Source organism: Saccostrea echinata, unplaced genomic scaffold (genome assembly GCF_033153115.1).
Source record: "Saccostrea echinata isolate AGI-Se365-2 ecotype Australia unplaced genomic scaffold, CSIRO_AGI_Sech_v1 ptg000029l, whole genome shotgun sequence".
In the NCBI taxonomy this organism is placed as follows: domain Eukaryota; kingdom Metazoa; phylum Mollusca; class Bivalvia; order Ostreida; family Ostreidae; genus Saccostrea; species Saccostrea echinata.
Window position 1 is genome coordinate 41108453 of NW_026889778.1, and position 25303 is coordinate 41133755.

Consider the following 25303-nt stretch of genomic DNA (forward strand, 5'->3'; position numbering starts at 1 on the left):
TATATCATTGTAAAAAAAAAGTTAGAAATTTAATGTAAAGAAAACTTGAAGGTCCATGCACTAAACATTTTGATTTTGCCCTATTAAAGTTCTGTAAATGTATAAATCGTTTCAATGAAATTACTTTTTATGAAACATTCATATGTGGACTCTTTTTAAATTACTAAGTATACATATATGATAGTATATGCGGATTCATTTTGTTGAAGCTCTAATTTTTTTTATCTTCTTGTAGATATAAGCTAAGAAACATCGATAGCATAATATTTAAAGCTATAGATAGATTGCAAAAGGTTTTCATTTTAATTGCAGAGTATTTTGAAACAACAGATACATGTAGAAAGAAAAAAAAATTGCATTGAAAGATTAATGTCATTATTTGAAAAAAAATATTCTTCATCAAAAAGAGTTTCCAAAAATTTTAATAACTCTTCTTTTTACAATAAACGGAAGTACAGTGCAGAAATTTCAAAATATATTATATTCTTTTGATTATTTTTTTCATTCGTATCTTATTATTCATTGCTGTTATTGATGCTAATTTTTTAATGTTATTTTTCAGAAGCAAAGTACACTTGATTTTTGCAGGTCCTAAAATAATTTTCACGTATATTATCTATTCTTTTTCCCCCCACAAATTAATCATGTCTTACAAATCTCCACTTTGTTGGCAATTATCAGACAGTGTATCATACCATACATGAACATGCATCAATGATTTATTTTTGATAAAATCTTTTAAACTCTTAAAATATTTATAGTTACCTATTACATCTATATAAAGCCAGTACTCTTTTAGTAATTTTATATAAAAGTCTTCTTTTTTTTTTCTTCTGCAGCTTTTTTACCCTTTCAAATGCAGAATCTGAAAACAAAAGTTGTAAGGAAAATGGCAAAAAAAAAATTGTTTAAAATACTAGAGCGACATTTAATTAACTATTGAGCTATAAAAAGAAAATTCATTTAGTGTTGTACAAAAGTAGAGGAAGACTTCGAAGTACCAACTGTAAAAATATTTCTTTCCAAATTATTACACATGGAATATAAATTTCTTATCATTAAAAGAATACACGATTTAAACACAATCAAACAAAATAAATCGTTATCTTCAAATTTATCGTGTCGTCAGATTTAAACACATTAAACGAAAAATCAGTCGGTATCTGTAAGCTTATCGTGTTCTCCTCTCTGGGTATAGAGATAATCATATCTGTAGATTATCAACCAAGGAAGGATTGAGTCTTTAAAACAGGTGGCTGTTTAGCGTCCCATAATGCGCGTTCCTCTATTGGGAATGTTTATAAGCCGCTAGCAGACGACCCTCCGTGTCCCACAATATATATATTGAAGTCTGCAAAGCTGAAAGATGCATTCATGCAGTTGATGAGGATGTGAAAATAATAACCCTAATGGTGGTACTGACATTTTAGTCAAAGATTGACATTTATTATAGAAGGAATTGGGGAAAAAATCTGAAGCGAGATCATTTGACATTGGTTTTTTCGTTGCAGCGTAAACACCTTTTATTTGGACAGTGAACTTGTTCATTTCAACAAAATGTCAACCGGGATATTTATTCTGTGTTTAATTTTCACCGCGTTCTGTTTGTGCTTAGGCCAGGTATGTATCGTGAATCTTAACTTCATTGTTAATCTACACTTATTTTATAATGATTGGTGGCAAACCAAGACGGTCTTAAAATCCTTCAAATGTGTACAGATTTTTTTTTTTCCAACCTTGGCGTGAGAGAGCAAAATAAAAACCTTTTCATAGAAGGGTCATACAAGTAATTTCTAGAGGTGTGTCACAAACTAGGGTATATTACTAAGATAAATTGTGACAAAGATAAGCCAGCAGAGGTTTTAAGTTTCTGACTTCTGTTGTGTCATATATGTAATTCTAGAACTTAGGCATGTTCGTAAACTTTCTCTTCCCGATTAAGTACAGTATATGACCTTGAATGAGTCAAAATATCTGTTTTCACTACATACATGTATGTGTTCACTACATATGTTTTGGCAATTTTTAGGTTAATTTCCTTTTTTTTTTTTTTTTTTTTCGTAATTTGATTAAACTTGTCCAATTTTTTTTCCAAGAGGCAAAGCAAAATGTGATTCAAAATTGATCGCTGTGAATAAGCATATCAAAATTTCTTACTCTAAAAAACCTACAATTTTTTAAATAATTCTTTGCTGTAAAATTTATAGGTTTTGATATTGATAAAACCAAGACAGTTAAAGATTGAATTACTTTGAAATTATGAGAAAATCTGAATGCAAATCATGTGAAATGAGCATATCGTATTCCCCTTATAGAATATCAAGTATGAGAAGAAAATTTAAGTTATGTACTTCGATAACCGATGTTATTTAAGTACGCAACTCACAAGAATATTCATGCATTCATTTTAAAGTCCAACCATTACAGGTCCAGGGTTCATTTAATACCATCGGTTTTTCTTTTCAAACATGACATTAAATCCATTTTAAAGATTTTCCCCCTCAAACTATGAAATTTTTACCATGCGGAAATAAGAAATTTTACATTATCTTAATAATATTTTTGATTAAATTCTCAAATTACCTTTAATCTCAACTTTCGTGGAACATAGTTAAAAGATGATTTCTTGATAGTAAAACATATATAAAAGAAATTATGTTTAGTGAAAGATGTAAGCACAACTATATACACAATAGAGAAATCAAATGTATCGATCAGATGAAATATTTTGTTACCTTTTTCTACTACATTCAAAGTGGAGTATTTTCAAATTACTGAGTATACATGCGAATTTATATCGTCGAGGCCTTAACGTTTCCAATGAAATCTACTGTTGCATATTGAGAATCCTGATGATACATGGCAAAATATCCTCATAAATTCGTGGTCATAGAACTCCTATGAAGAGCGATTAAAAGAAAACGATATCCTATAAACAATAGAACAATTGGTTTATATCACCTTCCGTTCATCCCTTAGAGACAATCTGTATCCATATTCCTGAAATACATATATACTCATTTGTCATTTTATCTTCCTGTCTTTATGTACTAAATAGAATTATAAAAATGTGATTAGAATAAAGCATTGCAATGGTTGAAGAGGAAAGTCATAGCCAACATATCTTGAATTACGAAATAATGATTGGAGATCTGGATGTTTGCTGTTAAATGTTCTTGGTTTTTATTTGCCTCACATCCAAAACGTTTTTGCAATTTTTGACAATTTTTTGACAAGATTTTCAACGACGTTGTGAACTTTTTACTACTCTGCATCATTCAGATATGATGAGATATCATTTTTATTTGGCAACATTCTAAACCGTATAAATTTATCAATGTCGTCTTGTTTTTCTGTAATTACATAATGTTATTTCTAAATTATATATGTATAATCGTCCCAGTTTACCTATATATAGTATGAACAAAGCGTGCCAAAACAAAACCCAACTCTGGACAAAAAGAGAATTTCCGCTGTTATTTTTTTATCAAGAAGTAAGTGTGTGATTTAAGATATTTTAATTATGCAGTACTTCTTGCAGAAAGGGCGTCGCATCAAGTTCTTTCATATTCTCAATGGTGATTGAATCATGATCATTGCATAAAATCCTGTTATATAGTAACAATTTGGTAGTTCTTGTTTTTCCTTTCCTTTTGCTGTGTTAAATTTGAAAATTAAGAAAGGTGACCGTTAATGATAAACACAATATGTAAATTAAAAGAAGAGGCCCAAGGGCCCTACCGATGACCTGAGAATATTGTAGATGTACTATATTTAGCGCGTATGATATTTGGCAGAAATTGATTTTTGAATATGTTAGCGTAGATTTGATTTAGCGCATTTCTATGTGTATATGTGCAAGACATTTAGCGTTGTACTTGATTTAGCGGTTGTTGCGTTCCGCCAAAGCCGCTAAAAAGAATACACAGCCAAATGTAATACATTTACAATAATTATACAACAATGTAAAGGATCAAGTGAAGAATGAAATAATATAAAATAAACTGAGAGATGAGGATATTTTGCCCCTAAACAAACGAAATAGGATAATCAGGGATCAACAACAAATTGTCTAGTACTCAGTAATAAATCATAAAGTAGATCTATTTATACCCTTCCATTTATCACTAACAAAATACAATATACAATAGTGCTTGAGATCATGGAGTAAACTTTCACATTACATCATACACAGGCCTCTATTGGTCTTTGAAGAATATATAATGTACAAAGATAAGGTATTTTTGCCTCATTTTTATTTATCTATTATTTACAAGTCTACATCACCATTAAAAACCATCAAAGTACTATTTTGTTACACATTAAAAATTCTTGTTTATTTCTTCTTTTAGTCTTTAGTGCTTAAGTCTTCTTTTATTCAATTTTACCAATCAATTACATTATCAACAGTAATTAATTATAGGTGAATAGCAAAGGTTAATAATGATTTTCTTAGTAGAGTACAAATTTCCTTACATTATCAATAGAGCCATTGGCCCAAATTTTACAAAATTTGAAGGAAAAAATACCCTTGCTCATTACAATTTCATACTCTGTTTGACTCCTAGATGTTCAGGAGAAGAGAAGAAAAATTTTCAAAGAATTCATGCATTTTCACTATATAATCAACAGATTTTTCCTCAATACCAAAACCCCTGACCCAAGTGCTATCAATTCCGAAATTTTGAAAGAGGCATCCTTGTTCATTGTAACCATGCACTGCGTTTGCTAAATTCCCATGGGTATGCTTATCATAACCATGCATTTAGTTTATATGCTAAATATCCAGGAACAGAGAGAAGATTTTCAAAGAAATGGAGCATTTCCACTTTATAATCAATGAAGCCCCACCTTAACACCCCACATCGAGTTTTTTTTTATTATTATTATTATGCATTTTTACTACATGTAAATGATCAACAGAACTCCACCCTAACACCAGAACCCCTGGCTGAGGGGACATGACTCTGCACTTAGTCTATTTGCTTATTATCCTGTAGCAGAGAAGCAATTTTGAAAGAATAAGTGCATTTTCACTACATAATCATTAGAGCCCCAGTCTAACACCAGAAACCCTGACCCAGGGGCCATGAATTTCAAAATTTTGGTAGAGGGCACTATGCTTAGTACAATAATGCCAACAGTTTAATTGCTTGATGTCCAGGATTAAAGAAGATTTTTAAAGATTGCATTTATTTTGATGTTTTTAAGTCCAACCTCTCAGGCTTGGGGGGGGGGGGGGGGGGGGCAGGAGCCATGAAATTCACAAATTTTGTTTCCCTTGACCAGTAATTGCTATATGCTATAATTGAATGAAATTGGTTCAGCGGTTTCAGAGAAGCTGAAAATATTCAAATGCTAACACATGACGAACAACAACGGACAAAAACATATAGCAAGTGGTCACTGGGTGACTCAGGTGATCTAAAAATCCTTACGATTTTACAAAATTTTGTTTAAAATACCGGGTACCTTTATTTTGCTCTTAGACGTATTTTTGAAAATTCGCACCTCAATTATCAAAAATATGCGTAAAACGCAAAGGGGGTCATTAATCAAATCATAAGTTGTAATATTTCTTTCCTCTGCTAACAAAGATTGTAAAGTTATGACATCTTACAAATATCACAAAGTTAATAGTTGAAAACGGTTTTGATTCCGAAGAAAATTAAGAATTCCCTTTTGTATACATACGTAAATATATGTACATATGGTAACAATTACTGCTACGTTTATATTTATTGAATATCTTAAATTTTATAGAGGATTTTTGTAGTGATGCACCAGAAGCATGATCAAAATCGGTAATTAATCAACTATATATAGTTCTAAGATTTGCATGCTACAAATGCAACTACGTAATTTTCTTTATCTTTATCATTTTAAGTAAAGTTCATATGAATAAACAATCCTTTTGTTTTCTTTAATTGATCATCTACTTTTGTAGAATGCTAAGTACTTTCCATGTACCGGTAATCACGGAAATTGCGAAATGACCAAGGCTTTGCTATGATTACGAAAGGAAAGAACTCCTTGAACTTTATTTCGAAATCTGCTCCAGAGGCTCTTTTGCATTTTATTTTATTGTTATTATTATTATTTTTTTTTTTTGTTGTTTGACTTCACCTCATTCCCATAGCAGGCCGGTAGCAGAAATGATCATCGTATAACACGTCAACTTTTCACTTTTATTTGCTTTAGTTTTCTCTACTTAAAAAATGTTATGTTTGACAACGTTTGGTGTCAATTTATTAAATGTCACTATAAAAAAAAAACTAGAGTTCCTTTATGTTGATTATGTTTCAGGAGTGTTTAATTTTCATGAAAAGTATTTAAGAATGCATAGTTCTTAGACTCATTTCGATGTAATGGTAACTTAAGGACAACATTTTCTCTACACTTTATCCCAAGCATTCAATTACAATAATGTTCGATTCACAAAGCCACGATTTTTGAATTTCTTTTGAGAAGCAAATTTAAAAGATATTTTATAGATGGAACCACTCCTTGCTTAAATTTGCAAAAGCCTTTGGGAAACGCGCATTTTTGTGTGCATTTTCTATGTCATCTTTGTCACCAAGAAAAAGAACAAATGCATTTTCTTCTTTTTTTCGCGTCTCGATTTTAAGTGAGTTAGTATTAGGGGTATCAATATGTTTTAATGTCAGTGATTAGAAAACCACTGCAAAAATACAGAAAGTATTGCTTTAGAAAAAGAACAACCCTCAACAAGTGAACCTTCATTTGATATCGATCATAGTTTTACAGAAAGTTAATACTCATAACAAATTGTACTTATTGTACCTGCAACATATAGTACTTATAAACTTTACGCTTTCTTTTCTATTTCTGCATTATTATTCAATCTTTTGCTATATTTTTGTGATATGGTTGTCTTGCAAAAATTGCAATTTGAATTATATATATATATATATATATATATATATATATATATATATATATATATATATATATATATATATATATATATATATATATATATATATATATATATACGACGTTTTCTATCAGCTTATTTCGCAAACATATATTTCCTTTGTTTCTTTTAATGCTAAATGTTAAAAAAAATATGTACATTTACCTATTAGAAAAATTCTGGTAAAAGAAATAAAACCATCTTTCTTGGCTCCCTCAGGAGGAAAGTTTCGCAATATTTATTTCGCAATGCATACCTCTTAAATTTCCCTGTAAATATTCTGAGTCTCGTGATAAATACATAATGCTTTCTTGTTCCTTGAAATTACAAGTTGCAACATTCTTGATTTAACTTAATCTACTACATTTCTTTCTTATCATATAACTTTCATCTATGCTTAAATCGTACTGAAACAAAATATGCCAATGTCTTAACTGGGTGAAAGAAAATTTACCATGTTTTAATTGCTGTACTATCATTCCATCAGATCTCTAGCTCTACGTTTTTAGGTAAAAAAAAATAGACAATCCGTGCTTAACATGTCAATTAAGTGAAATATTAAAAACTTAAATGCATCGGCATCTTGTATAAAACAAGAAATTTACATATTCTATTTCATGCACTTGAATCTACACTACCTGAAGATGCTTCTATAATAATATGACAAATCAAGGCTTTGCTGTTCTTAAGCAGAAGATTTTTACAGGATGATTTCTATATATTCTTATGCAAAGCTTTGACTTTCTATTGTTCCCCCAACCCCTGAGGGTTATAATTTGAACAAACTTAATTCTACATACTTAAGGTTGCTTCTGTATAAATATGAATAATGATGTTAATGGTTTAGTTGTTGTATTTTTTTAAGAAGATTTCCTATGTAACGTGTATGATCAGGTTCTTACAAGGGATATACAGGTTTCCCTTTTCTCTGTTTGAGTTAATGTTTGGAATGATTATTAAGACAGCTCTGTCCGAGGGTATATCACGCAGTATACTTAAATTTTCTCTTCTATAGAGACTGTCTCACAGGTCCAACATAATTCTAGAGACGTGGTTCTGAATCGAAGTATTTATAAAAAAAAATATCTTCTAAATAATATTTAAAAGTGCAAGAGCATGTAGCAATTAAACGGTTACGTGGAAGTGTGAAAACAAATTATTTGTCTTTGTTCCTTCATGCGTTAAGTCCAGCGAGGGTCTAGGAGATAAATGATAATGCAAGGTGAAGCAAGATAAAGTGCCCTAATTAAGAGATAATTAAGTGCTCTGCCTTAAAAATGGTAAGACAGTAGATTTGTTTTATTAACGTTTTAGTTTGAGAGAAATTATTTTTTCATTATCACAGATCTTACTGTGTCGCAAAATTTTTACAGTGTCGCACGCAAAAAATTTGAATCGTTACTGTGTCGGGGGAAAATTTTACTGTGTCGGGCCCGACATAATAAAACAGCTTATGGGGAACCCTGGAGACGCCGTGTTTCTCCCCTAGGTTCCCATTAATATATCGAACCGGGTGTCTCAATCTTCTTCAGATTTACTACACCCAGAACTTAACATTAATTCCCTAGGATACTTGCCACATGTGTTTATAACTTTAATACTTTTATTTTGCTCTTACCCTTAAGGTTTTCCCTCCCTAATAGGACCAAATTCTCTATCCTTAAATGTCCATCATGTACAATGATACTCTGATATTACATGTAATTTTAAGCATTTTACAGTAGAAAAGGATTTACCAAGAGAAAAATTCATAAATGTAATTAACTAAGCCGTAATTAATTAATGAAGATTGCATTGAAGTCTGTGGGGACAAGTTATTTTCAAAAATAAAAATTCAAATAATAAGAATATCAATAAATACTGTGGTGGAAAGATGCATTTAAAACATTAGAAATAAAATGACAATTGAAAATGATTTTTTTACCAGATAATTTTTTTTTTCAAAACTGCTTTTTTATTAATTAAAACAGAATTCAAGGTCATAAATTACGACACATCCAACCCTTACATGCTAATAGTAATAAATGGGAATTATGTCTAAATATACTGAGTATTCAATCCCTACAAATCTGTTATGTACATGTATATTCAATTTCATTTAATCTGTTGCTGTTAGAGATGGAATACCTTAACTACTTTATTGCTGATTCAACATCCAACTTCTTCAGCAAGCTTCTGAATGCCTTGCTTTCCCAAAGCTTTGCCTCATATACCCTTTGGTTAGTCCATTCCAAGGGTTATCAAGTCATTCCACTATTTTAAGTCTTCAATACGTTTTACTTAACTTCCCTTTTACAATTAAACTATATATTCTTATGTAAAACTTTGACACACTGTTGTAGCCCCGCCCTACCCTCTGGGGTCTTGATTTGAACAAATCTGAATCTGCACTACTTGAGGACTACGTAAGGGTCAACTCCTTATGCCGCGACTCTAGAGCAGACGTTCTAACCACTAGTACTGCGCCACGCGGGCGACAGGATACTTCTGTATTAATATGTCTAATAATGACTTAGCCATTCATGAGAAGAGGATTTTTAAGATATTTCCTATATATTCCTATGGTAAACTTTGACCCCTGTTGTGGCCCTATCCTACCCCAAGTGGTCATGTTTAGAACAAACTTGAATCTACACTACCTGAGTATAGTTCTTTTATGATATGACTAATCATGTCTTTGCTGTTTTCGAGAAGAAGATTTTTAAAGACATTTTCTATATATTCCTATGTAAAACTTTGAGCCCCTCTTGTGGCCCCTTCCTACCCCTGGGGGTTATGATATGAACAAATTTGGATCTAGAGTACATAATGAAGCTTCATTTAAGTTTCTTCTTTTCTTGCCCAGTGGTTCTTGAGAAGAAGATTTTTAAAAGATGCCACCAAATGTTTACGAATTCTTAATTATCTCCCTTTGAAAGAGGACGTGGCACTTCTTGTGAACATATCCCCTTTACCATAAGATTCTTTAAAGCAAGTTTGGTTAAAATTGCCCAAGTGATTCTTGAGAAGAAGTCGAAAATGTGAAAAGTTTACAGAAGACAGATGCCAGACGAACGCCGGACACTCTTTGATCAGAAAAGCTCACCTGGGCCTTCGGCTCAGGTTAACTAAAATAAAGAAAGAAAGGGAAAAAACGATCACAAGCTTACGAAAAAGTGAAAAAAAGTTGTAATCTAAACCTGATATAATTACTTACTGTAATGTATTAAAATTTGGAACTTCAGAGGGACAAAACGACTTAAAAGACGACAAAAATTCATCGTACATGCACTGAACACTGTGAATGGGTATAAAGGTCGTATGTCGTGTGTACTTTTAAAAGAATAAGTATATTCACCATGTTCAGGTACGATCTGTATCACCAACTCAATTAACTGCGTTCCATGTAAAGTACAGTGTATATCACATTTAAACTCTACCGGAAATATGCAAACTTCTAATGTGTGAAGTATTCTCCTGTTTCTGCGATATTAAATAGCGATTTTAAATAGAAACATATACATTGTACATGTATAGACTGCTTGAATTGTCTCTAAAACATTATGTGTCATATGTTTATTCTCACCATTCTTCCTCTTTCGAAAAAAAAAAAAACTTCTGCAATGCATAAACCATCATATTTTTCCAGTAAAAAACTACAAAAATGAGAAAAGATTGATGTGCAAAAGAAAAATTAGTTCAAGGCTGAAATCCAATCAAATTACAAAAATAACACTAGAATACTTTTGAGGAAAAACACATAAGGGGATTCCCCCCCATTTCAGGAGAGATGCAACTAACCATTCTGCAGCGAACATGCTGTAGTTCTGGGAGGAAAACACAAGGGAAATCCCCTTCTGGGAGGAAAATATGTGCAGCAGACTAATTTTTAAACTCGGTGAATGTTTTAATCTTATTTATATTCTTATCTGATGGTCAATTCCGGCTGGATGTCAATTGCTCTCCATGCGCTACTTCTCTGGGAGAAATAATTGCAAAGTCAGGAAGCAACTCTAGTAAAGTGTTGTACATTTGCATCAATTTTTTTCACATATGCATGCATATATTTATTTTTACATTTTGATCTCACCCCCATCTTAGGTTAAAGAGGAACATAATGATTGAAGAACATATTAGATTAAGTAGAGATTATCTAGATGTTAAGTATTAAATAATTTTGAATTTAATTCGAATCCTGTATAGCATGCAGTTCTTTTGCAACGTTCTATCTAAAAGTAGCATTGCACCTAAGTTTTTAAAAAAGGGACAATTTATGATCTTTAATTCCTATGTGATTTTGGAATATATATGTATATATCTTTCAAACTCTTCTTCTCGAAAACAACAGGCCAATGATTAATGAGAGTATAAAAACATACCCAGGTGGTTCATTTTAAGACATTTTTATCATTATTTATTATAATTTTCTTTTATATTTCAAAGATGATCCCTAACGATAGAGGATTAAAATTTCACGTGGGAATTTGTAAGGGAAATCTTTACAAGGACAGGAGGGCCTCAACCCTATCAACCCTATGATCGGGGGCAAACTGCAATCCTTACATATTAAATAGACTAATGAGCCCTCTGTTCTTAAAAGATTTCAAAAGATGTTTTGCCTATAAATTCCCATCTAAAACTTTGACATATTGACATCCAATGCCATTTCAAGGGTCATTATATGAATAAGTTGAAATCTGCTGTGTCATGAAGCTTTAAATAGCAAAAAAATCATCTTTTCAGTTGTATTACAACATTAAATTGTTTTGATTGGAAGATTGAAAATATTAAAGATTAGAAGGATATTGTCAGAATAAGATACTAGTAGAAAGAACTTTTGATCCTTTTTTACTTCATTGAAACCGATGTCAAATAATCATACTATTTTAAAAATCGGAGTGCAGTCTATTTGAGTAACCTTGTTGTTACAAAAGAAAAGACGAGTATAGTTTATCAAAATCAAAGGACGGAGAAAACACAAAGTGTAAAACATAAAGCTTAGTTAGACAGTCTACCGTCCTGTACCATCGAAGACAAACATAAAGACAAACGGATTTTTAATGTAAAATTTTATGAAGCATGTAAAATGATAAACTGAGAAGTTTGCAGGTATGCTTAATGCAAAAATGTCAATCTTTATCAAGAAATACTAAGATATCAATGAATTAATGAACTTTTCATGATCGTCATTAAAATGACTTTGAACATTATTTTTTATACAGAAACCAAGTATCTACTACCTGCATGTGAAGTCCGATATCCGGTATCGATTTGCTACAACCTTGGTCACCAGTAAAGTTGCTAATCCCGCTAACACGTCACAGGAGATCAAATTTGACGTCACTTTACCAGATGAAGCCTTCATTTCAGATTTTCAGATGTAGGTTTAATTTTATTTATCTTCAATCCTAATCTCTTATCTCCATATATAAAAATGGCATTTTGTCTGAATGTAAAAAGTGAGGGGGGAATGGAAATATACAGTATTTTCTAAAAGTGGTGTTAATCAAATGTGGATTCTCAAAAACTCAAAAGAACTTTGAGAAAATTTAAAATCACATTTTTTTCAAAAGTCAGTTACAAGGAGCGTATGGGTTTGACTGGTCGCCAGTAGATGTTTACTCCTCTCTGGCACCTTATTCCACCTCTGATGCTTTTAGAGGTCCGTGTTTGCTCTGCTACCGATTTGTATTGTTTCAATGGACTTTTGAGCGTGATTACTGTTTGGTATCTCCAGATTTTATTACATCAAAATGCATGGCTTCTCTACACTTTATACAACCACTCCTCGCGATAAATTAAAGACTAGGCTTTTTGATATCACAGCAAACTGCTTTTTAATGAAAATGGAACTCAGAAATTTGTGATTGGTCATCTACAAAATTACATTGTTAAAAATAATTCTGAATCTAGACACAAGTACTCTAAGGTTGATGATAAAAGGATGCTTGAGTTCCTCATTGAAAACATCTATGTAGTCTTTGGAGACCAGGTCTTCCAACAGTCTGTTGGAATTTCAATTAGAACTAATTCTGTTCCTTTTTTAGCAGATCTGTTTTAGTCTGATTTATTCAAAAACTTTTATACGAGAAGAAAACTTGCTGTCGTCTTCATCTCAACATTTAGATATGTCGATGACGTTTTATTTTATGTCTGACTCAACTCATTATATCCCAGTGAATTCGAAATAAAAGTCACCACAAGGTCTGTCATATCTGATTCATATTTGGACATTTTACTGATTAAAGATGATAATGGCCAAAAACCGTTTGATAGACATGATGACGTCAGCTTTTTCATCGTCAACTTTCCTTTTCTAAGTAGTAAATATTCCAACATCATCTGCATGTGTTGTTTTGTCTCCAAACTTTTTCAATAAGCACGAGTATGCCCTGAGCAGGATAACTTTTTTAAACTGAGGCATAATACTGACAAATAAGTTGATGATACAGGGATTTAAAAAAAAAAAAACCTCGTTTAAAGACAGAATTTTGTGAATTCTATGGTCGGTATACTGACCTTGTTTGTAAATACAACCTATAGTAACTGGATCTTATTTTGAATGACATGTTTCATACCATTTGTGGCAATTTTTTAAATACTAAATTTGATTACATGATATTCTGTCTGCCTGATCAATACATAGAGCTCACAGCGGATGGGATCGGTCAACAGGGGTTGCTTAGTGTGTACGCCACCTAGGCACCTGATCCCACCTCAGAAATTTCCAGGGGTCCGTGTTTTATGCTCTGTTTACAAATTTCTATTGTCTGAAAGATTTTGGAGGTCGATCACTGTTCGTTGTCTTCACCTTTTTCATTCCATGATAACATGTGACTGTATAATGAACCAAAAACTAAGCAAAGCTTGGTACTGCGTCGGTTCATGAGGAAAATGACATTTCTTAAAAATAGTGGTCTATAAGTAAAGTCATATTTTCATGCATTTTATTTTCCATTTACCAAAATGCAAAGATTTTTAATTTGCAATGAATTCGATTAATCTTTAGTAAGACGAAATGATTAGCTCTAAAAAAAATACCGATCTTGTTCTTTCAAGTTATAATTGCAAAATTTAATATGATTTTGTGAATGGGGTTGATTTCAACTAGAGGAGTCTTGTATCGTAGATTTAAAGATAATTAGCATAGTCTCACGACCCCGGTACGGATATTAATCTTACGCGTATGTGGCATGTATGATAATTGTGATCAAACTAATTATTGATATTGATCATCACGAAATGGTTATCAAAAGAATAGTAAAAAAGATATTCTTGAATGAAAGACCGATTTATTAGGATATTGTACAATTCAGCAAGTTAATCGTATATCTGCTTAAATTTAAATATAAAAAAATATTTTAGTTCATAGTGCAGTTTGAAGACCTAAATTATGTTATTTATTAAAGGCGTTTAAATTGCAAAATGATAACTGGTGACGTATATTGCTTTGTCTTTTAATTTATGACAAGATCTTTATATTTATTATTCAGTACTTATTTCCTTCTTTTTATGTGCATCTTTCAACGAAAATGTGTATCAATCATCATACTAGTGTAATTTTACATTTAGGGAGATTGGGGGTCGTATTTACCCTGGGGAAGTTAATGAAAAAGTCGTCGCCCAGAAGAAGTATGAGGCTGCCAAGAAGAAAGGTCAAAGTGCGGGTCAAGTTAAACAGCAGTAAGTTTATATGAGTTTTTGAACATATTTTATTGACAATCAAAAGGATCAGTAACAAGTTCTATCAACTTAATAGTTCTTAATAAAACACAAAATAATTGTCATGCAAAACAATAACAAAAACCTATACAAATAAAACAGTCAATAATATATCTGTTTGAACCTACAGGATTCATTTAAAAATTTCTGAACAGCGACAAAAATTAGTGTAATATCGACCAAATATAAGAAACAATAAGCATCTCTTTATACATGTAGGCTTGAATCAGAAAATGCAATCTTATTTTTATTCTATGCCGTTAATACTTTAAGGTGGTCAAAAATCAATGTACGCCAAGTATGAGACATTGATGGACAAATATTTTTTTTCTAAAAAAAATCTATAAAAATTTTTGATTTCAAATGGGAAAGTGCTATGTACAATGAAGAGAAGGAGAGGGCGTGATAAGGTGTATGTTCGAATATATGTGTGTTTTCATGAAACAAAGTATCTAGAAATGTAAGTATAGTTAACAGTTAACAAAAGCAGTACATGGAGAATAATATTTATCCTCATCCATATCACACCAGAGACATCGGTATCAGCAGAAAGCTGTGTGCTGATACAGGATGTTATATGGAAAAGGGTAATCGCATATATTCGTATATTTATTATGTGTACGTACTTATAGTAATAATATTCAGATTGATTGTTTGTTGTTTTAGGTCCAATGCAAGAATTTTTACATTCATATGAGACGTGATAATACGTCAATAGCAACCGAAACAAATACAATCAAATATTCACCGATTAGTTTAGATTAGTTTATTATTATACTAGATAATAGTATTTATAAATTTTTAGAGAGAATATGAATAAATAAGAAAAAAAGGTATTGTAATAAAAGTTTTTAAGGTTTATTCCACAAGGGGTGTACCTGGAAATTATATATAAAGAAAGAAAGCTGATTCTAGCTGATAAGCTATTATTTATTACTAAATATGGCATAAATTTTAATACACAAGCACGGATGTGACGTAATCTTGGAGCATCTATAAATTCCAAATTGTGATAATCCGGCATAATCATCAAGCTTCTTTTATCTAAACACAATATCTAATCTTGGATTGCATGTATAGTCACAAATACTAATTTTTGGAACTATTTTCCTTGAATGTTAGGTTTTTGGTTTTATATTTTGTATATTTAAAAAAAAAATCAATATTTTAGGCCTAGAAAAACAAACCGTTTCTCAGTGGAAGTCAACGTGGCAGCACAGGAAAAAGTCATATTTAATCTGACCTACCAGGAGCTTCTGAAACGTAAACATGGCTCATATGAGCATGTGATTTACATAAATCCGCAACAAATTGTGAAAGATCTGCAAGTTGAGGTCGCTATAGAAGAATCAAGAGACATCACGAACGTCAGGGTACCACCTCTGCGAAACGACTTGGAGCAAACAGTGAACATGACAGGTAAAAGATAAAATGGAAAGAAAGTCTTATTAGTATTTGCTTGATGCTATTGTGAAAAAGATGAGATGTTTTTACATGTATTTCCTGCTAAAACCTGCACTTTATTTATGTCTATGTCTGTAACATTCCATGCAAGTTTATTTTTGTACTGTTTACGTTGACATGCGAGATGCCAATGACAGCATACAACTAATTAAAATAAATAAGTTCATGTTAATTGACTATGGCGTGTAAAACGTTGCATTATTATACTTTTTTGTTATTCCTATTCAAAGACTTCATTATTCTTATTCTAAAACATATCATTCCTATTCGATAAAATGTGATTCCTTTTTGGTAATTATTATTCTAATTCGAAAAAACATTATTGCTATTCGATAATTTGTCATTTCTATTCGATAAATTGTTTTAAGAATGACAAAATTATCTAATGGCAATCGCATGTTTTCAAATAGATATAACTAATTATCGAATAGGAATCACATGTTTACGAATAGGAATAACAACTTATCGAATAGGAATGATAAATTATCGAATAGATTTCACGCTTTTTCGAATAGGAATTACATTTTATCGAATAGGAATTACATTTTATCGAATAGGAATGTTTTAGAATAAGAAAAACAAAAATTTTGAATGTGAATAACAAAAAAATATAATAATGAAACGTTTTACACTCCATAATTTGCAGCAAGTATGCGGGAATCTTAAAGGAAACATATACCTAATATCAGAGTCATACAAACAGAAATAATCAAATTCTATTTCTTGTCAAATTGTTTAGTTAATTGTCATTATGACATTTAATATCAATGAAACACATTGTTATATCGAATTAATATGAAAGCAATAGTTCTAGAAGTTAAATAATTGTGTATGTACATGTATAGACAAATTTTTATACCGATAATATTTGCTTAGGTAACGTTGACATTGCAAAAGGCCTTTTCCAAATTTTACAAAAGGATCTGTATATATATTAAATGTTTAATGTCAGTAAAGGTTTTTTTTTTTTTTTTTTTTTTTTTTTTGCAAATAAAGATTTTGATAACATTTAATATTATATTGTATGAAAATTCAATTTACAACAATAGACCAAAAACTGATTTGTCGATAAACATTTGTTTTAAAAAAAAAGCGGTTGCCCTCAGAATGCATGATGAAACCACGCTCTCCAGCATGATAGAACTTAGCAACAGTCAACATTGCTTAACGGCGGGTGATATTACCAAAAAATACTGGCTGCGCGGAATCAGTGTGAGCGCGCTTCACCTTTATTTGTATTTGCAGAAAACATTCAGCATAATATAATAAATACTGTATTTATATAATATTACAATTTTGATCAGAGTGTAGACATCAGTAATACAATAAAGGAGTTGCTGATTGAATGTTATTGTCCTCTTAGTAAACACTCCTGATTTTCTGTGAATTGATGGAAGTTACTACTTAAGTTTCTTTCCGTTACTGGATAAATTTTCCTGCAGGTTTTGCTGCATAATTCAATTGCAGGTCAGAACTCACTGGCCGTAATTGAGAGACCATCCAAACGTTCGGCACGAATCTTGTACAGTCCAACGGAAGCAGACCAGAGACAGAAGTCCAACCAGGGGATCTCTGGACTTTTCGTAGTTGAGTACGACATCGACAGAAAATCCGACGCAGGGGATATTCTGGTATGATCAGAGACAATTTAATTCTCTGACATTTGATTTAAAAATGTCTAAATATAAGTGTAATTTTTGATAAGTAAATTTTCAAAATCTTCATATTTCAAATAAAACAATGACATGTAGTAGATTGGATGACTTTGTAATAGTTTACATACTACTATAAAATTGATCTTTTAAAAGTCCCTTAGATTGCATTTTCATCTTATTATAGTAATGAGCTCGAGGTACGTGATCAAAAACTGTGATTCTATGTTTTGTTTTTCATATACATGTGAAACTTTTAACATTACAGGTGGTGAATGGGTACTTTGTTCATTTCTTTGCTCCCTCTGAGATGGAGGAAATCCCCAAAGACGTTATTATGATACTTGACGTCAGTGGGTCCATGGGTGGAACGAAAATGAGGCAGATGAAACAAGCTGTGCTGGCTATGCTTAATGACCTGCATGATGGTGACCGTTTTAACATATTACTTTTCAGCGATGACGTCTATTTTTACAAGGATTCACCAATACTTGCGAACAAAAAATCGGTGGATGCGGCAAAGAAATATGTGAATGGCATCAGTACAATAGGAGGTAAAATGAATGACTCAAGATACTTATGTAGCAGAGTGTGCATACTTGATTTCAATGATAGCAAAAAGATACCAAATCGAATTTGTCTATATAATAAAAAAAAAATAAGATGCACAGTCTCTATGCTTGTACAGTTAAAATCTGGGAATAGTTGGTCCATGTTCAAGAACACTTGATCAGTAGTCCAGTGCTTTTATGTCTTTATGTCCATTATATTGTGATTTCTGAATTTTTATATAAAAATGATATGGTCATACCTTCTTTTTAAGGAACAAACATAAACAGTGGACTCTTAGAGGGTATCAACTTTTTCAAAAGAGCAGAAAATACAAAGGAGAGGTCACAAGTTATCTTCTTCCTCACCGATGGACAACCAACATCCGGTATCACCAATATCAACAGCATTCTGACAAATATTCAAAATTCCAACTCCGAGCATAAGTTTCCCATATACAGTTTGGCGTTTGGACGTGGAGCAGACTATGAATTCGTTAAGAAAGTCGCCATTCAAAACAATGGTTTGAGTCGTAAAATTTACGAGGACTCAGACGCAACTCTTCAGATCAAGGGCTTTTACGATGAAATCTCTGCGGCTGTTTTGAAGGATGTTTCATTTAAATATCTTAACAACGCATCGACTGTTCAAAATCTCACAACTGCAACTTTTCCCACCTATTTCACGGGATCTGAAATAGTGGTCGCGGGAAAATTAGAGGATAATTCGGTAAGACTTTTTGACTTATCAGTAGAAGGTCTGGGATCCAAAGGTTCTGTGGAATTGGCTCTCTCGGCGGACGTAAATGCAAACCCATTCCCTCAACTTACCAAACCAGGGGACTACGAAAAAATAACAGAGAAAATTTGGGCCTACTTGACCATCAAACAACTGCTAGAGAAATCCATCGGCGAGACTGATTCAACTGCTAAAGAGGAAATGAAAAAGAGAGCATTAGAACTCTCACTAAAGGTACCTTACATTACTGAAGCAAAAGAGAGGGGAAAAGTATTGAATCAAAGACATTTTCCTGTACCATTGTTCTTCATTTTATTTATCAATGTTAGAGTGGCATAAAAATATGCTAAATAAATACCTTTTAGATAGCTTAATTAACATATTGCGCCTCTTATAAATCTTAAGTTTCTCATATATCATTTAGTACAAATTTGTAACTCCTCTTACCTCGATGGTGGTCACGAAGCCGGAAGAGAGAGATGTGGGAGACCTCAGTAAGGGAGAGGATGACGATTGTATGTATACTTACTTGTTCATTGTTACACATTACCATTGTAAATGCTTCAACACAGTTATTATCGCTGCTTTTTATGTCTCTGAATTCGCTTTGTCTGCTTAGTAAGGAATTTGATGAACTAAAAAATCATATTACAAATTAAAAGTCAAACTCCCTTTCCTTGTCCATTTATAAAATATCAAATCATTATAACGTTAAAAACACAATGGTATTAACTTACAGATTCTGGCAAGTGCTTTTTCTTGACAGACTTTGATATTAACCTTTTTAAAAATATATTGAATACTTCTACAGTGCTATCTTCTCCTCCAAGTGGATCAAGCGGCACTCCTCCAAGGGGATCAAGCGGTAGCAAACCATCTTACAGCCGTGGTGGTGGTGGTGGTGGTGGTGGTGGTGGTTCTTACGGAGGAGGGGGTAAGTGGGGATATTTAAACTCTGTTACTCACTAGCAATTCGAACAGGGTATTCATTAACGATCAATGGGTGACAAGGGTCTACAAGATAAAATACGAGATAAGATGGAAGATCACGAAAAACTTGAAATTAGTCTGCATCGAAATGTGTCACAGGGTTCTCCATCATTTGAAATTTTACTGTGTTGCAGACTTTTCGCGAAGCCCTATATATTCGCGGTATATTCGCTATCAAATTCGCAATTGAACCACTATTCATTATAATTACACAAGCATTCACGCACATACAACTATTTTGAGTCACTTATTCTTTACACATGGTATGGTCGTACATAATAATAAAAAAAATAAATTAATGGATATTGAAAACAATTAGAATGTCTCCAATCATATATAATAATGTACATTCTATAACACAAACCAACTGACCCACCCCCACCCCCCTACACACAACACAACTTAATTTTAAAAAAAATACGATTATAAGAAAAATACTTAGATAATATACTTGTATCAGTATTTACAAGTTGTAAATATTAAACCTTGATATTTTTTATATATAACTTTATATTTTACATGCTCTGAAGAGCAGAGGAAATTCTGGTCGATACAATCGAACTACTTGCCATCTTTAAAAGTAAATTTGCCGCGATTTTGTTCGTTCATCGAATTACGGGTAAGTTTTTGAATTTAAAAAAGAAACTTTAGAATTGAAAATACTTTTAGGGGTGCCTTTAAATTCTTCAACAATATATGTACATCAATTAAATTAAGCTATGATGTTTGACAGTGCCATCATTATTCTGGAGACGTGATTCTGAAGTAAAGAAATATATTTAATTAATTTTTATATATTTAAATAATATTTTAAAATACATTTAGCAATTATACGGTTACATGGAAGTGTGAAAACAAATGATTTGCCTTTGTCCTTCATGCGTAAAATTCAGCGAGGGTCTAGGAGATAATTGATAATGCAAGGTGAAGCAAGACAATGTGTCCTAATATTAAGAGATAATTAAATGCTCTGCATTAAACATTGAAAGATCGTAGATTCTTTTTATTAAAGCTTCAGTTATAGAAAAGTTATGTTCTGATTTTTTGATTATCACGGATCTTACTGTGTTGCAAAATTTTTACTGTGTCGCACGCATAAAATTTGAATTGTTACTGTGTCGGGGAAAATTTTACTGTGTCGGGCCCGACACATTAAAACAGCCGATGGAGAACCCTGTGTCATTTTACGTAATCCTGACCATGCATTAGACATTTGACAATATGGTAATTTTTTGAATTTGTTCAACAAAGTTTTCCAAATGTTGCAATAGTTTCATTAAAGTTTATAAATGAATATTTGTCAGAATTGTCCATTTAAATTTTTTTAAAGAATTTCGTAAAGTTGAAGTGTTTTCTGTTGTTTCGTTTTACCATATAGGTGGAGGAGACCCACATTTTATGATCAGAATAAAGAAACTAGAGCATCCATTGTGTTTTGATATACCAGCCAAGTCAGGAGATGTTCTTCGTTTATTAACTGACCCCGAAACAGGTTTGTTTAGACCATAACTAATAAAATCATAATCTGAAGGTATCAGCAATTAATAGCGATTCTCTGTAACCACTTAAACTTCTCTGCCACGCATGGTCACCGATTTTGATGAAAGTTTGCCCATTATTACAACTTGACACCAGAAACATGTCTCAAATAAAATTTCGTTGCTATGTGTCTTGGTTGCCATGGTAACAGCCAGAAAAGTTGGAAAAATTGAGATTTTCAGCTACTTTGAATCTTTATTACGCCTTAATAAAGACTAAGAAAAACAAACAAACCATTCTCCCAAAAACATGACACCTTGTTGCCACTTATGCTATAAAGAAACTATTTAGAATTTATCTCTTAGTTAGTGGTAACCATGGGTACATTTGGAATACATTTTAGATACTGAAAAATGCTGAAAAACGCTCAATATTCACGAATGATAGATGTTACATGATCAAACTAAATCAACAACCTAAGAAAAACAATAAAAAAAAAATATTTGACCTTAAGTAATTAGGTATTGGCAATATTATTCTAAAAATAATTTTCATGTTTGCCATGGTAACACAGTGTAACCACGCAAAATCTGTTGCTATGATTGGGTTAATGCTACTATCTTGAGGAAAAACAATAAAATTCATGACGTACATATACATCCTTAGGACCTTGCAACACCGACAACATAAGAAAAATTGGGATTAATTGTTACTTTGCAGTGTAACCATGGAAACAAGGTACCATTTATTTAAAGTGATATTTTTTGCTGCTTTAGGAAATTACGTACCTTTTAATCAAGAAACATATTATTTGACTCACCTTAAATAGCACTCATCTGGTAGAACTAAAGTTGAATATCATATATTGATAAAGTTTGTTGAAAAATACAACACTGTTGCTATGGTTACCAAGAAGGGAGAATGTTTGATTTTGTTAATTCTATTTTAATATTAAACCCTATGTGCCAGTTTTTTGCATCCAGTTAGAGATTGGGTGGTAGTCGAAATTGAAAGTCAGGTTAGTTGTTCATATATATCAATCGTAAAAGTTTTGGGAATCTATATACAAGGGTACGTATCAAGGAAACAGAATATTTTTTCAGATTTTTATGCATATTTCTTCGGCTAATTTCCATAGCAGCACTCTATTTAAAGAATTGAATTTGAATTTTTTAAAATGTGAAAATTAGGGTCACACCAACGCCTTTAAAAATTGATCATCAGTTATATAGAAATATGCTTTTTAAAAATATAGGGTAAGATTAAAACACTAAGAGAGTAAATTTAAAACCCCTTCGTGGTATTAAAACCATGGCAACCATTGCCAACCTATAAGAATTTTAATATTTCGTCCTTGGTATATGTAACAAGGATCTCTTGTCTATTATTTGCTTTCATTTCAACTTATAATTGTTTTTATTCTTAAGTGTATGACTTTAGAAAATAAAATGAACAAAATTATTACTTTTGAATACTTTGTTTACATAGTAACGTATGTAATAGTTGATTTTACCAAACATGTTTATCATGCATTCAAGACATCAGGCCTTCAACTTTCAGAAACAGTCAATGCCACTTGTTTGCTCTGCCGCAAACGTTAACTGTGGGACTCTGAACATGTTGAAAAATGCCATTTTTCAAACGTTAGGACATGTTGCTATGGTAACCATGACACGTAGCAACCAATTCTTGCCTAAGTTGAGTTTACGGTATCAAAGACTTTTATCATAGAGAGTGTGGAGAAATTCTGAGACTATGCGCGCCACAGCTCCTATATAAAAGTTAAAGTCATTACAGAGAATGGCTCTTAACTATTTTTAATGCCTTGTTTTGTGAAAGAACAGGATATATGTGCCTTTAGTTGGAAGGTGGCAATGTCCATGACTGTTTCGTAAAAATATGGAATGATTTAACTTATTTCATGCGCTCCAATTCTGTGACCATTTTTTCCAAACTGTAAATGGATAAGATGGTCTTGTATTACAATATAATTTAACAAAATAATTTTATAAGCATACACTAATTGGTGAAAGATTGATTCAGAAGGATTGGAAATTATCATGATCTATTGATAATGATCTAGAATAGTCAACTTAAAATCAACAGTTGAAAGGAAACATTGGGTTTTTTTTTTTTTTTTTTTTTTTTTTTTTGGCTTTTTTCATGTAATTTAAGATCACAGATGAACATCTTTCACATCCAAATATATTTCACAATCATTAGTTGTTTTCCCTTCTTGTGTCCAGTAAGAAGAGATTAGGCATCATTTTGAATACTTGCTTCCGTTTCTCGCGTTTTTTAAAATAGATATTATTATGTCAGATTAATGTCATTAAGATTGCCTGTAATGTTGGATCATCTCTGGTTAATAATAAAATAGGAAAATATTTAACAGCAAGAATAAATAATCTTAAATCCTAGCATAAATAAATCTAAAAAGATAATAAGAATTATTTCAGAAGATAAAGTCCAAAAACCATTATTTTAGCAGAACGATTTTTAGGTTAAATGGTAATAATTGTTCCCCTTACCTTATTTTGATATACCTTTTTGCTCTTTTCACAGGTTTATCTATTAACGCTGGTATTATTCCATCATTTACGTTTGACAAACATGGACGTATGAAAACATTCATGGGGGAAGTTGTAATCTTACATAAGGATCATGTCATGAAGATAACACCAACAAAAATTATATACGATGGAGCAGAACTATTTTGGGCAGACAAGAAACCATATAAATTCAATGACATTGCAATCGAAATTTTGACTATAAAGGGAAACAGGGTGATTCATGCAGACTTTGGGAATAACGTTACAATCTCCATTAAAAGAACGATTGCCTCTGTTAACATGTCTGTTGACTACTTGAATTTGTATATTGAAAACGAGGCTGGTCTTTCCCGAAAGTCGGACGGTGTTCTTGGTAAGTTAAATTGCACCTTTCTTCGTCTCTAATTCAGTATAACTTAGGAATTTTATTTTGCAACATTGTAAGGTTAATTGTTGTATCGCTGTAATCCTTTGTTGTATTTTCAGGCCAGTTTTTACATCGATTTATTTCTGTCGTCAAAGTGAAGACCAACAATAAAGATCAGATAATTGGTTATCTTCGGATCAGGGAACCAGGTTTGAAGACCACAAGATCTCGTTCTGTGCTCGTCATGAAGCCAGATAAAGTTACAGGAAAACGTGAATTGTGCTGGAACGTTCATACAAGAAGAGCCGAGTTATTTGATAAAAATGTTGAAGATTTCTTCATAAAAAATATAATGCAGAAATAGCCTTAATTGTTTTTCATCTATTCATTGGATATATTTCATGTAATAAACTGATCTGAATAAGACATTGGCATTTCATAGCATGCGCATATTTCTACTTCTTGTTATCATTCTTATTTCGGCTGTAAATGTTTATGCATATTCTGATTATGTATAGAAAATCAAAATGTCTTGTGTGCCATATGCATGTAATTTTTTTCATGTTTCATTTTTGTGAAACTGCTTATATCAAAATAAACTATAAACAAGATTTGACCTTTTTTTCAATTTGTTAAATGAGCGGACTGCACTTTTTGTAAAGGCAAGTTTCAATATTAAGAACTTTTGGTAGGATGTCTGTGTACAATGATCAGACTGACAGTGATAAGAACTTTTGGTAGGGTGTCTGTGTACAATGATCTGACTGACTGTGATAAGAACTTTTGGTAGGGTGTATGTGTACAATGATCTGACTGACTGTGATAAGAACTTTTGGTAGGGTGTCTGTGTACAATGATCTGACTAACTGTGATG

At 31.8% G+C, this 25303-nt stretch overlaps 1 protein-coding gene across 1 annotated transcript; it reads left to right on the top strand.

Annotated features, from left to right (window-relative positions):
* The first annotated feature begins 1368 nt into the window (after positions 1-1368).
* Positions 1369-25040, top strand: LOC133195946 (inter-alpha-trypsin inhibitor heavy chain H3-like). Its single transcript, XM_061331931.1, has 12 exons — positions 1369-1620; positions 12139-12296; positions 14489-14599; positions 15810-16057; positions 17570-17733; positions 18023-18308; positions 18578-19275; positions 19466-19556; positions 19853-19975; positions 21410-21523; positions 24076-24435; positions 24549-25040. The coding sequence occupies exons 1-12, from the start codon at positions 1558-1560 to the stop codon at positions 24791-24793; spliced, it is 2661 nt and encodes an 886-aa protein (XP_061187915.1). The 5' UTR covers positions 1369-1557; the 3' UTR covers positions 24794-25040.
* Positions 25041-25303: the final 263 nt, after the last annotated feature.

Bases quoted from the DNA above. Each gene is read 5' to 3' on its own strand.
- LOC133195946 (XM_061331931.1), top strand. From the start codon at position 1,558: ATGTCAACCGGGATATTTATTCTGTGTTTAATTTTCACCGCGTTCTGT. The intron at 12,297-14,488 runs GTAGGTTTAATT...TTTTACATTTAG, and splicing joins TTCATTTCAGATTTTCAGAT to GGAGATTGGGGGTCGTATTT. The intron at 19,276-19,465 runs GTACCTTACATT...TATATCATTTAG, and splicing joins CATTAGAACTCTCACTAAAG to TACAAATTTGTAACTCCTCT.